General features: G+C 44.1%; 5 protein-coding genes across 5 annotated transcripts; all 5 read left to right on the top strand.

Annotated features, from left to right (window-relative positions):
• Window positions 1–105: 105 nt before the first annotated feature.
• LSM04_003805 (uncharacterized protein) lies at window positions 106–1,245 on the top strand (the record flags this gene model as incomplete). Its single annotated transcript, XM_067336264.1, has 1 exon — window positions 106–1,245. The coding sequence occupies one exon, from the start codon at window positions 106–108 to the stop codon at window positions 1,243–1,245; it is 1,140 nt and encodes a 379-aa protein (XP_067192497.1).
• A 454-nt stretch (window positions 1,246–1,699) lies between these two features.
• LSM04_000651 (Dynamin GTPase effector) lies at window positions 1,700–3,691 on the top strand (the record flags this gene model as incomplete). Its single annotated transcript, XM_067336263.1, has 1 exon — window positions 1,700–3,691. The coding sequence occupies one exon, from the start codon at window positions 1,700–1,702 to the stop codon at window positions 3,689–3,691; it is 1,992 nt and encodes a 663-aa protein (XP_067192317.1).
• A 1,209-nt stretch (window positions 3,692–4,900) lies between these two features.
• LSM04_002773 (Dynamin superfamily) lies at window positions 4,901–6,892 on the top strand (the record flags this gene model as incomplete). Its single annotated transcript, XM_067336262.1, has 1 exon — window positions 4,901–6,892. The coding sequence occupies one exon, from the start codon at window positions 4,901–4,903 to the stop codon at window positions 6,890–6,892; it is 1,992 nt and encodes a 663-aa protein (XP_067192437.1).
• Window positions 6,893–7,918: 1,026 nt separating this feature from the next.
• LSM04_002293 (uncharacterized protein) lies at window positions 7,919–9,041 on the top strand (the record flags this gene model as incomplete). The annotated part of the gene is made up of 2 exons (XM_067336261.1): window positions 7,919–7,949; window positions 8,365–9,041. The coding sequence occupies 2 exons, from the start codon at window positions 7,919–7,921 to the stop codon at window positions 9,039–9,041; spliced, it is 708 nt and encodes a 235-aa protein (XP_067192410.1).
• Window positions 9,042–10,876: 1,835 nt separating this feature from the next.
• On the top strand, window positions 10,877–12,868 carry LSM04_001394 (Dynamin superfamily; the record flags this gene model as incomplete). The annotated part of the gene is made up of 1 exon (XM_067336259.1): window positions 10,877–12,868. The coding sequence occupies one exon, from the start codon at window positions 10,877–10,879 to the stop codon at window positions 12,866–12,868; it is 1,992 nt and encodes a 663-aa protein (XP_067192362.1).
• Between the last annotated feature and the right edge of the window lie 629 nt (window positions 12,869–13,497).

Below are 13,497 nucleotides of genomic sequence, written 5' to 3'. Positions count from 1 at the left end.
TATATATATAAAGGGAACAACGAGAGCAACAAAAGTGAAGAAAAAGCCGAAGGAACTAACTAATAGGTGAATTACTTTTTTTCTGTATAGTAGTGCACTTGAACGATGGGACGTATAACAGTTGATCTACTACGTCGCCGTGCAGAACATAATGAGGGATGTCTAAGCAATTTAAAGGAGATTGCTCTTCACCAACAAGACATAGAAAAAATTGAGGTAATAGGCGATGCCTGCCGTGAATTGGAAATTCTTTACCTATGTAATAACTACATCTCTCGAATTGAGGGACTGCATCACCTTAAGTCTCTCAAGTACTTAAATCTAGCAGTTAACAATATCACAAGTATTGAGGGTCTTGAGGGATGCGAAGCTCTTGAACGTTTAGATCTCACACTTAACTTTGTATCAGACATGACTTGTGTGCGACGGTTGCAGGCAAATGCATTTCTAGAACAACTTCATCTTACAGGTAACCCCTGCACCAAAATCTCTGGTTATCGTGCCTACGTCATTCACGCACTTCCCCAACTACGTGAACTTGATGGCGAAGAAGTAGTACGCTCTGAGCGACTAGAGGCACGACAGTGCAGTAGTGAGGTCACAACAGTTGTGGATGAAGAGGCATTACGGGTACGGGAAGCAGATCGTATTAAAGCAGAGATGATCGCACAGGGGATTGATGTCTGTCCGCCACGGTATAACGAAAAAGGCGAGCGGCTGTATAGCCATACACCAGAGGATCGGCTGCAAATGCTGCGGGAGAAGGAGGAAGAGGAAGAGCGAAAAAAGAAAAAGGAACCGGAGGCCGGTAGTATAGGGGCACTACATGCAGAGATGAATAAGAAACCTCAGCGCCTTACAGTAGAGGAGGAGATCGCCAAGTATGGGAGACTGCTACTTCGAAATGAGCCCAAGCTTCCCTTTCTACTAGATGAGCACAGCGACGAAGAGGCAGTGATACTGACAGTGGAGGTACCAAAGTTTCTCTCCACCACACTTATTGACTTACAGATGGAGGTGGACTACATACGAATTATGGTGAAGGGTAAACTTATTCAGGTCCCATTACAGCGAGAAATAGCGCCATCATCCGCAGTTGTACAGCGTGCGTCGGTAACAGGAATACTTAAAATTAGAGTACCGTACGCACCACATGCGTTACAAGAGATACAAGAGGCAAAGAAGAAGAAACATAGATCATACAATCAGTGCACTGAGGAAGAAGAGGGAGAAATAGTCGAATGATATAATAGTGAATTCCTCTTCCCCACTTTATTAGAGGAGCGTTGTTTCCCTTTTTAAAATATCTACGTGAAGCACCACTTTTTAGTTTTTTCCCCATCTCTTCCTTTGTATGTCTTAGTTTGTTTCTTTATCCGTGTCTGTGTGTGCGTGTGTGCCTCTTTGGGTTTCTTTGATTCTTGTTTTGACGCCATGTGAGTGGAGACTGAGTCTTGTTGGAGTCTGCACCGCGGTCAGTTCGCATGCGATTGCTGTTTCTCTATTTGGTTAGTCAATTGGTCACGCACCGTTGCACTCCATGCAGCTGAAGGAATGTGAGGTGTTGTGGTTGTGGGGGCGGTACTGTGGAAATACCCAAGAGAAAGTACCCTATCGATTTTCTCCTTCTTTTTTCTTTCTTTCTTTCTTTCTTTCATTCTTTCTTTCATTCTTTCTTTCCAAAAGTTATTTCGAGACAATGGATCAACTCATCTCAGTCGTAAACGAGCTCCATGACGCCTTCGCAAATGTGAAACTGAATATCAAGCTCAACCTGCCACAGATTGCTGTAGTGGGAAGCCAGAGCTCTGGCAAGAGCAGTGTGCTTGAGGCTATTGTGGGAAGGGACTTTTTGCCTCGTGGATCGGGCATTGTGACACGCTGCCCACTCGTCTTGCAACTGGTACAGCTGCCTGCGTCGGCTAAGGAGGAATGGGGTGAGTTTCTGCACAAGCCTGATAAGAAATATTACAACTTCTCTGAGATAAATGAGGAGATCCAGAATCGCACTGTAGAGATTGCTGGCAGGTCAGCCATCACGGACAGACCTATTAACCTAAAGATTTATTCCCCACATGTGCTAAACTTGACGCTTGTTGACTTGCCGGGGTTGGTGATGAATGCGGTGGGTGACCAACCAAAGGATATTGATCGCCAAATCAAAGACATGGTCACTCGCTACGTGTCACCAGCAAACACCATTATTCTCGCCATCTCACCTGCAAACACTGATCTGGCGACAAGCTCCTCACTGCGTCTCGCACGACAGTTGGACCCGGAGGGACTTCGCACAGTGGGTGTGCTGACAAAGCTGGATCTCATGGACCGCGGCACGGACGCATTTGATGTCCTCACAGGCAAAGTGATCGGCCTCCGTCACGGCTTTGTTGGTGTGGTGAACCGCAGTCAACAGGACATTAACGACTCAAAGGGAATGGAGGCGGCGCGGGAGGACGAGCGGGCGTTTTTCCACAATCACCCTGCTTACAGTGCTATTGCCGATACACAGGGTACAGAGTATCTCGCGAAGAAATTGAACCATCTCCTTCTTGAGCACATTAAGGCAGTCATTCCCGATCTCAAGGCACACGTGGATAAGCTGATGGAAAGTACCCGAAGGCAAATGGAGAAGCTCGGCATGCTAGACCACGAAAGCATCGACCCAGGAGCTAATATGTTGTCACTCGTTAAACTGTTTAGTGACACTCTCAACCATACTATTGATGGCGGTGTGACTGATGCGACGAAGGAGTTGCTCGGTGGTGCCCGACTTGACTACATATTTAATGAGTGTTTCGCCTCCTACGTCAACGGTTTGGCTGCTGGTAAAGATTTGACAGATGAGTACATCCGCATCAACACACGTAACATGGCGGGCATGCACGCTACACTGTTCCCCTCCGATCATGTATTTGTTGCACTTTCGAAGCAACAGATTGCTCGCTTGGAAGATCCTTCGCAAAAATGTGTCCAATTTGTATATGAGGAGCTTATCAAGATTGTGGATATCTGTGCGACCAGATTGGAACGCTTTCCAAAGTTGAAACAGGCCGTTGTGGAGATATGTCGGAAGGCACTGCTGGAGTATCGTGGTCCGACCACGGCCCATGTTCGAACAATCATAGCTGCTGAACGTGGCTTCATCAATGTGAAGCATCCAATGATGGAGGAGCTTGCACAGCGGGCTCTCATAAAAGTATTTGGATCAGATTCTGAAAAGAGAGACCAACAACAACAACAACAGCAGCAAACACAGGGGAATGCAGTTGAAAAAAATAAAACAGAGAAGAATAAAAAGGGTGTCATTGAAGGTGCTTTGAATAACAGAGAAAGAAAGAATATGGAGGATGTGCCGTCAACAATCATGTTGGGCAGCAACATGTCGCTACACGAACAGCACACAAACGATGCCATCCGAGAGATGGTGGAGGGGTACTTCACGATTGTTAAGGGTAATGTCGCTGACCAGGTTCCCAAAGCCATCACACTGCTTATGATTACGAAACTACGTGAGGAGGTGTACGCCCGACTCGTGCAACAACTGTATACTGAACAGAACATTCACGATTTGCTTGCAGAGTCGCCTGAGGTGGCAACGCAGCGCAAAGCCACGACGACGATGATGGAGGCACTGAAGAAGGCGCAGGCCGCGTTGGAAAACGTGCGTGATTTCACACTTGTCACGAAGTAGCTAGGGAGTGCTGGTAGACTTAAGGAATGTGTCTGCGTGTCGCACTGGTGTGTAGAAGATACCAGTAAATAAGGAGGATCTGGATCTGAGTGGTGAGCATCTAGAGAAAGGAAAACAACAGCACATATGAATAACAAGGCAAAGTAGGGGGAAAGGGTTTGCGAAAAAAAAAAATGGTGTGAAACAAACAAGGGAAATGCCACGAGCAGTGGTTGCCCACCACTGACGTTGTTATTACTTTTGATGGTTAATTGGTCGTGTTTTGTTTCCAATTTATTTTTCTCTCAAATTTTTTTCTTTTGTTTTTGATGTCTAGGAACAACCAAGATCATTACAGTTTTGTACCATGTTGTATTTCCCACGAATAACAAAATAAGGAAGTGTGTTTTTCATTTTTTTTTCCCTTTCTCTTCAGAAAAAATATGGCAGCGCGCATTTGAACGACACGAAAAAAGACAAAAATGTAGTGACTGAATTTAAATATCAAGAGTAGTGGTGAATGCTATGCGAATATAAGATGACGTTGAGGCAGAAAAAAGGAAGAAATAATCATGCAGACTTAAAGGGAAAAGGTGAAACAATACTGAGATGAATAAAGAATATGTAAGAAAAAGAAGTGATTCTTCTCCCCCTCTATGTATAATAGTAATATATCTAATGCTTTCATGACACCTTTCCTGCAGATGGTAATGGATGGTGCCTCTTTTCTTGTGTTCTGATTCTTTTTTTTATTTATTTGCATTCGATATCTCCTTTTTGTTGCTGCTCAGCTCTGTAAAAAGGTCGCTCACTATTCTGTTTGGTATGCACTTTATAGATTTTGGTTGGCTCTGTTTTTCTCTCCGTGGGTGCCTTGGTTTGTTTCTTTATCCGTGTCTGTGTGTGCGTGTGTGCCTCTTTGGGTTTCTTTGATTCTTGTTTTGACGCCATGTGAGTGGAGACTGAGTCTTGTTGGAGTCTGCACCGCGGTCAGTTCGCATGCGATTGCTGTTTCTCTATTTGGTTAGTCAATTGGTCACGCACCGTTGCACTCCATGCAGCTGAAGGAATGTGAGGTGTTGTGGTTGTGGGGGCGGTACTGTGGAAATACCCAAGAGAAAGTACCCTATCGATTTTCTCCTTCTTTTTTCTTTCTTTCTTTCTTTCTTTCTTTCTTTCTTTCTTTCATTCTTTCTTTCATTCTTTCTTTCCAAAAGTTATTTCGAGACAATGGATCAACTCATCTCAGTCGTAAACGAGCTCCATGACGCCTTCGCAAATGTGAAAATGAATATCAAGCTCAACCTGCCACAGATTGCTGTAGTGGGAAGCCAGAGCTCTGGCAAGAGCAGTGTGCTTGAGGCTATTGTGGGAAGGGACTTTTTGCCTCGTGGATCGGGCATTGTGACACGCTGCCCACTCGTCTTGCAACTGGTACAGCTGCCTGCGTCGGCTAAGGAGGAATGGGGTGAGTTTCTGCACAAGCCTGATAAGAAATATTACAACTTCTCTGAGATAAATGAGGAGATCCAGAATCGCACTGTAGAGATTGCTGGCATGTCAGCCATCACGGACAGACCTATTAACCTAAAGATTTATTCCCCACATGTGCTAAACTTGACGCTTGTTGACTTGCCGGGGTTGGTGATGAATGCGGTGGGTGACCAACCAAAGGATATTGATCGCCAAATCAAAGACATGGTCACTCGCTACGTGTCACCAGCAAACACCATTATTCTCGCCATCTCACCTGCAAACACTGATCTGGCGACAAGCTCCTCACTGCGTCTCGCACGACAGTTGGACCCGGAGGGACTTCGCACAGTGGGTGTGCTGACAAAGCTGGATCTCATGGACCGCGGCACGGACGCATTTGATGTCCTCACAGGCAAAGTGATCGGCCTCCGTCACGGCTTTGTTGGTGTGGTGAACCGCAGTCAACAGGACATTAACGACTCAAAGGGAATGGAGGCGGCGCGGGAGGACGAGCGGGCGTTTTTCCACAATCACCCTGCTTACAGTGCTATTGCCGATACACAGGGTACAGAGTATCTCGCGAAGAAATTGAACCATCTCCTTCTTGAGCACATTAAGGCAGTCATTCCCGATCTCAAGGCACACGTGGATAAGCTGATGGAAAGTACCCGAAGGCAAATGGAGAAGCTCGGCATGCTAGACCACGAAAGCATCGACCCAGGAGCTAATATGTTGTCACTCGTTAAACTGTTTAGTGACACTCTCAACCATACTATTGATGGCGGTGTGACTGATGCGACGAAGGAGTTGCTCGGTGGTGCCCGACTTGACTACATATTTAATGAGTGTTTCGCCTCCTACGTCAACGGTTTGTCTGCTCGTAAAGATTTGACAGATGAGTACATCCGCATCAACACACGTAACATGGCGGGCATGCACGCTACACTGTTCCCCTCCGATCATGTATTTGTTGCACTTTCGAAGCAACAGATTACCCGCTTGGAAGATCCTTCGCAAAAATGTGTCCAATTTGTATATGAGGAGCTTATCAAGATTGTGGATATCTGTGCGACCAGATTGGAACGCTTTCCAAAGTTGAAACAGGCCGTTGTGGAGATATGTCGGAAGGCACTGCTGGAGTATCGTGGTCCGACCACGGCCCATGTTCGAACAATCATAGCTGCTGAACGTGGCTTCATCAATGTGAAGCATCCAATGATGGAGGAGCTTGCACAGCGGGCTTTCATAAAAATATTTGGATCAGATTCTGAAAAGAGAGACCAACAACAACAACAACAGCAGCAAACACAGGGGAATGCAGTTGAAAAAAATAAAACAGAGAAGAATAAAAAGGGTGTCATTGAAGGTGCTTTGAATAACAGAGAAAGAAAGAATATGGAGGATGTGCCGTCAACAATCATGTTGGGCAGCAACATGTCGCTACACGAACAGCACATAAACGATGCCATCCGAGAGATGGTGGAGGGGTACTTCACGATTGTTAAGGGTAATGTCGCTGACCAGGTTCCCAAAGCCATCACACTGCTTATGATTACGAAACTACGTGAGGAGGTGTACGCCCGACTCGTGCAACAACTGTATACTGAACAGAACATTCACGATTTGCTTGCAGAGTCGCCTGAGGTGGCAACGCAGCGCAAAGCCACGACGACGATGATGGAGGCACTGAAGAAGGCGCAGGCCGCGTTGGAAAACGTGCGTGATTTCACACTTGTCACGAAGTAGCTAGGGAGTGCTGGTAGACTTAAGGAATGTGTCTGCGTGTCGCACTGGTGTGTAGAAGATACCAGTAAATAAGGAGGATCTGGATCTGAGTGGTGAGCATCTAGAGAAAGGAAAACAACAGCACATATGAATAACAAGGCAAAGTAGGGGGAAAGGGTTTGCGAAAAAAAAAAATGGTGTGAAACAAACAAGGGAAATGCCACGAGCAGTGGTTGCCCACCACTGACGTTGTTATTACTTTTGATGGTTAATTGGTCGTGTTTTGTTTCCAATTTATTTTTCTCTCAACTTTTTTTCTTTTGTTTTTGATGTCTAGGAACAACCAAGATCATTGCAGTTTTGTACCATGTTGTATTTCCCACGAATAACAAAATAAGGAAGTGTGTTTTTCATTTTTTTTTTCCCCTTTCTCTTCAGAAAAAATATGGCAGGAGCATTTAAAATATAAAAAAATGTGTGTTGTTGTTGCTTGTCTTCTTGTCATGTTCTTGTGTTACAGTGTTTCCTTTAATATGACAGATTTCAAGGACGAGCTACCGATGGAGGTCATGTAAATTTGTAGTTGGCGCTTTACCTTGAGGCTGGAATGGACACGTGATAGTGTCTCGAAGGGGAATAGTCAAGAAGGGGAAAGCATTTTCTTTTTATTTTTTGATCAGTTTTTTTTTTCTTCGTTGCCACAGTGCGAATTAAATTGAATCGTCAGAAGTTGTTGCTGTTCGACCTCATCAAATCGAACCTAGACTCCATTTTCGTACTTTAGATAAATATCACCACACTTATACTGACTGCACTGGCGTTCCTAGTGGCGAAAGGTGCAGAGATGATTGTTTTTTAGGAGATGTGGAAAATTTTTTTTTTTTATTTGCATCCTTTACATTGGCGAATACGTTACATCTACACACAGACACACCGAACCGTTTGCATACATGTCTACACCGAATTCCAGGAGATGGTTATGCACTTTTTCTCTCGGAATCTGAAGCAAAGTTACAAGTAGTAAGTCCTCGCAGTAAGAGGAGAGAAATGTTGCGGGGATATTTAGTAGGAGCATTATGTATTTTTTTTAATCCTTTTAGATCTTCCTACTCCTCAATTTAAGGAATGTCCACACTGGTGTCTCACGACAAACGTCTACTGTGAAGATCTGTCCATCACCATCAAAGTTCAATCAAGAGAAGATGCAGTCCCAATAGCCTTTATTTGGATCCTTCAAATTGTGAGACCATGAGGTTCATCCTATATTTCTCTGTCCTCATATATATATATATATATATATATTCCCGTTAAAATCCTTCGCTCAAAAAAAAAAAAAAAAAGCAAATCCCAAATCACATGGTATTCGGAGATGCGTCATTAAATATAGGTCTTCCAAGCACCTGTACAACGGCGACCTCATATAGGTTTGTCGCAAATGATTCTTCCAAAAACACCTTTCAACGGACCTTGGCAGCCTTGGTATGGATGGTAAGCAGAAATTAAAGTGCTACCGATCCGGATTTTGCCCTCTTCAAGAGAAATATTCTACCCCTACACATTCTTTCTTTACGAACCCTTCACACAATCTTCGAAAGCTTCAGAGCATTTAAATAAGAATGGATGCTGTGCAGGGCACCCGAACCACTACCACGTTTATGTTTCCGTGTATAACCAATCTCTCCATGAGAAGCTCTACAAGTTCGTAAATCAAGACATGGAGCATCTGAGTATCGTACAAAACAAACAGCGCGAAAATAGGCTCGTAAAGAGTTCCTTCCCAAGAAGACCAACAAGTTCATCTTTGCAGGTCAGAAAAGGAGTTGAACTCCCTATGAATCGCACAATAACCTATGAAAAAGCACTTTTACCTGAGAAGATACGCATCAGCTTCAATACTCTTTTGCACCAAAAATATCGTGAATGTTATCTTTCCACCGATGGGGTTGTAGATGTCACCTTCTCAACTGGAGTGAAGATGTTGCTTTCTTCACTTAAATCAACCGAGATCATTGATAGAGCAAGTATAGACTCTAGAGCACGACCATGCAACTACAGAAGAGAATTATGCGATATGCTAATTGCACTAGATCAATTAATCTTACTGGGTAGGGAACAACCACATAAAAGAAGACTCTCTCGGTTGAAGTGTCAGACAGTCAATCCCTTCTAGCCGCTCCAAAGAAGGCTCTATTCAGTTGAACCAAGAGGATGAATGATTAAATCTGGAAACGCTTGGTAATGTTAACTCAATGTGGGTGAACCATACACCTACAGTTTTGCTACAGTAATTGCCGAGTAGAAATAAACGCGTTCGCAGATTAATATGAAAGAGATGCCTTGTCGTCCAATTCTTACACACAAGAGAACAAAGGACCACTGCGGCATGTAAATCCACGTACCCTTCTTACACCTACGCTTACCAAATAGTGGCAAACCAGCGTACGTCAAGACACACACTGTTATCAACCATCCATTAACAAACCCTCTGTTCTTAGCGTTTTCACTCTCACCACAAATGAGGACTTTTCAGGCCCAGAAACTTTCCAGTTAACGCACACAAGATGCGGTGAGTCAAAACCATAAGACATCACCTCTTTTAGGCAGTAACAAACCGTTCAAACACATTTCCACTATGTAATATTCTTCATAAAACAATCCACAATATTACCCCCGCTATACAACCCAACAGCAACGCATGCTGAAGTAAGACCACAGCAACCATACTGAGAGCACGTGACTAAGAAATGAAAACTACCAGCTAACTTTAGAAAGGGGTTCAATATCCGCAACGTGAATCTGGTTCTCGTGGGCCTCTCAAATGTGCTCTCTCTCACTGAAAACATCGTCATCGTCAGCTATTCATCCTCACACTGCTGCTAGATTACAACTTATGTACATTGGTGTTTTCATAAAGAGGGACCATGTCACAACACATAACACGCACCACAAAGAATCCTGAGAGTGTAAAACAATAAAGAAAAAGGACTGGAACGACAAAAATACCTACCAAAGGATGAACCATACTCAACAAAAAGAGAGATAGGGCAAAGAAGAACTTGCATCATATGATAAACAAATTCTTAAAACCACGTCATAACCGTCGTAATTAACTAATCGATAATTATCTGCAGCAACATATACAAACAGAGTCACTCGAATCTTGGCAGTAAATTCCCACCATCCCTACATAATATCTTTGGAACGCTAATATAATCAGATATCTAGAGGTGCAGATGAACGAAAACAAATAAGAAAAAACAAAAATGAATTATAAAAGGAAAGTTTGGCCATAGGGAAGAAATGGTGAATGCTATGCGAATATAAGATGACGTTGAGGCAGAAAAAAGGAAGAAATAATCATGCAGACTTAAAGGGAAAAGGTGAAACAATACTGAGATGAATAAAGAATATGTAAGAAAAAGAAGTGATTCTTCTCCCCCTCTATGTATAATAGTAATATATCTAATGCTTTCATGACACCTTTCCTGCAGATGGTAATGGATGGTGCCTCTTTTCTTGTGTTCTGATTCTTTTTTTTATTTATTTGCATTCGATATCTCCTTTTTGTTGCTGCTCAGCTCTGTAAAAAGGTCGCTCACTATTCTGTTTGGTATGCACTTTATAGATTTTGGTTGGCTCTGTTTTTCTCTCCGTGGGTGCCTTGGTTTGTTTCTTTATCCGTGTCTGTGTGTGCGTGTGTGCCTCTTTGGGTTTCTTTGATTCTTGTTTTGACGCCATGTGAGTGGAGACTGAGTCTTGTTGGAGTCTGCACCGCGGTCAGTTCGCATGCGATTGCTGTTTCTCTATTTGGTTAGTCAATTGGTCACGCACCGTTGCACTCCATGCAGCTGAAGGAATGTGAGGTGTTGTGGTTGTGGGGGCGGTACTGTGGAAATACCCAAGAGAAAGTACCCTATCGATTTTCTCCTTCTTTTTTCTTTCTTTCTTTCTTTCTTTCTTTCATTCTTTCTTTCATTCTTTCTTTCCAAAAGTTATTTCGAGACAATGGATCAACTCATCTCAGTCGTAAACGAGCTCCATGACGCCTTCGCAAATGTGAAAATGAATATCAAGCTCAACCTGCCACAGATTGCTGTAGTGGGAAGCCAGAGCTCTGGCAAGAGCAGTGTGCTTGAGGCTATTGTGGGAAGGGACTTTTTGCCTCGTGGATCGGGCATTGTGACACGCTGCCCACTCGTCTTGCAACTGGTACAGCTGCCTGCGTCGGCTAAGGAGGAATGGGGTGAGTTTCTGCACAAGCCTGATAAGAAATATTACAACTTCTCTGAGATAAATGAGGAGATCCAGAATCGCACTGTAGAGATTGCTGGCAGGTCAGCCATCACGGACAGACCTATTAACCTAAAGATTTATTCCCCACATGTGCTAAACTTGACGCTTGTTGACTTGCCGGGGTTGGTGATGAATGCGGTGGGTGACCAACCAAAGGATATTGATCGCCAAATCAAAGACATGGTCACTCGCTACGTGTCACCAGCAAACACCATTATTCTCGCCATCTCACCTGCAAACACTGATCTGGCGACAAGCTCCTCACTGCGTCTCGCACGACAGTTGGACCCGGAGGGACTTCGCACAGTGGGTGTGCTGACAAAGCTGGATCTCATGGACCGCGGCACGGACGCATTTGATGTCCTCACAGGCAAAGTGATCGGCCTCCGTCACGGCTTTGTTGGTGTGGTGAACCGCAGTCAACAGGACATTAACGACTCAAAGGGAATGGAGGCGGCGCGGGAGGACGAGCGGGCGTTTTTCCACAATCACCCTGCTTACAGTGCTATTGCCGATACACAGGGTACAGAGTATCTCGCGAAGAAATTGAACCATCTCCTTCTTGAGCACATTAAGGCAGTCATTCCCGATCTCAAGGCACACGTGGATAAGCTGATGGAAAGTACCCGAAGGCAAATGGAGAAGCTCGGCATGCTAGACCACGAAAGCATCGACCCAGGAGCTAATATGTTGTCACTCGTTAAACTGTTTAGTGACACTCTCAACCATACTATTGATGGCGGTGTGACTGATGCGACGAAGGAGTTGCTCGGTGGTGCCCGACTTGACTACATATTTAATGAGTGTTTCGCCTCCTACGTCAACGGTTTGGCTGCTGGTAAAGATTTGACAGATGAGTACATCCGCATCAACACACGTAACATGGCGGGCATGCACGCTACACTGTTCCCCTCCGATCATGTATTTGTTGCACTTTCGAAGCAACAGATTGCTCGCTTGGAAGATCCTTCGCAAAAATGTGTCCAATTTGTATATGAGGAGCTTATCAAGATTGTGGATATCTGTGCGACCAGATTGGAACGCTTTCCAAAGTTGAAACAGGCCGTTGTGGAGATATGTCGGAAGGCACTGCTGGAGTATCGTGGTCCGACCACGGCCCATGTTCGAACAATCATAGCTGCTGAACGTGGCTTCATCAATGTGAAGCATCCAATGATGGAGGAGCTTGCACAGCGGGCTTTCATAAAAATATTTGGATCAGATTCTGAAAAGAGAGACCAACAACAACAACAACAGCAGCAAACACAGGGGAATGCAGTTGAAAAAAATAAAACAGAGAAGAATAAAAAGGGTGTCATTGAAGGTGCTTTGAATAACAGAGAAAGAAAGAATATGGAGGATGTGCCGTCAACAATCATGTTGGGCAGCAACATGTCGCTACACGAACAGCACATAAACGATGCCATCCGAGAGATGGTGGAGGGGTACTTCACGATTGTTAAGGGTAATGTCGCTGACCAGGTTCCCAAAGCCATCACACTGCTTATGATTACGAAACTACGTGAGGAGGTGTACGCCCGACTCGTGCAACAACTGTATACTGAACAGAACATTCACGATTTGCTTGCAGAGTCGCCTGAGGTGGCAACGCAGCGCAAAGCCACGACGACGATGATGGAGGCACTGAAGAAGGCGCAGGCCGCGTTGGAAAACGTGCGTGATTTCACACTTGTCACGAAGTAGCTAGGGAGTGCTGGTAGACTTAAGGAATGTGTCTGCGTGTCGCACTGGTGTGTAGAAGATACCAGTAAATAAGGAGGATCTGGATCTGAGTGGTGAGCATCTAGAGAAAGGAAAACAACAGCACATATGAATAACAAGGCAAAGTAGGGGGAAAGGGTTTGCGAAAAAAAAAAAAGGTGTGAAACAAACAAGGGAAATGCCACGAGCAGTGGTTGCCCACCACTGACGTTGTTATTGCTTTTGATGGTTAATTGGTAATACATTTGTTTTCAATTTATTTTGCTCTCGGAAATTTATATCTTTATTTTGGGGTACCCAAAAATAACTAAGACCCGTGTTTTTTCGTTATGTTGTATTTCCCACGAATAACAAAATAAGGGAATCTCTTTTTATGTTTTTTCTTGCTCTCAGGTTTACTCTTTCCTTTTGGCATTCATAAACAAGGAATCACATTGCGTTGGCGTACTACGTTGTATTTCCCACGAATAACAAAATAAGGGAATGCTTCCTTATATTTTTTTTTTGCACCGTCTCTCCAGTAATAAGTTGGCGTTGAGCGTTTGAACGACAAAAAAGAAGAATAAAATGAATGATAAAAGGGTGATTTAGACATAGGGAAGAAATAATCA

Source organism: Trypanosoma melophagium (assembly GCF_022059095.1).
Source record: "Trypanosoma melophagium isolate St. Kilda chromosome Unknown ctg2segment0, whole genome shotgun sequence".
NCBI classification, from domain to species: domain Eukaryota; phylum Euglenozoa; class Kinetoplastea; order Trypanosomatida; family Trypanosomatidae; genus Trypanosoma; species Trypanosoma melophagium.
The sequence above is the reverse complement of the archived record's forward strand: the minus strand, read 5'-3'. Positions and strand labels throughout refer to the sequence as shown.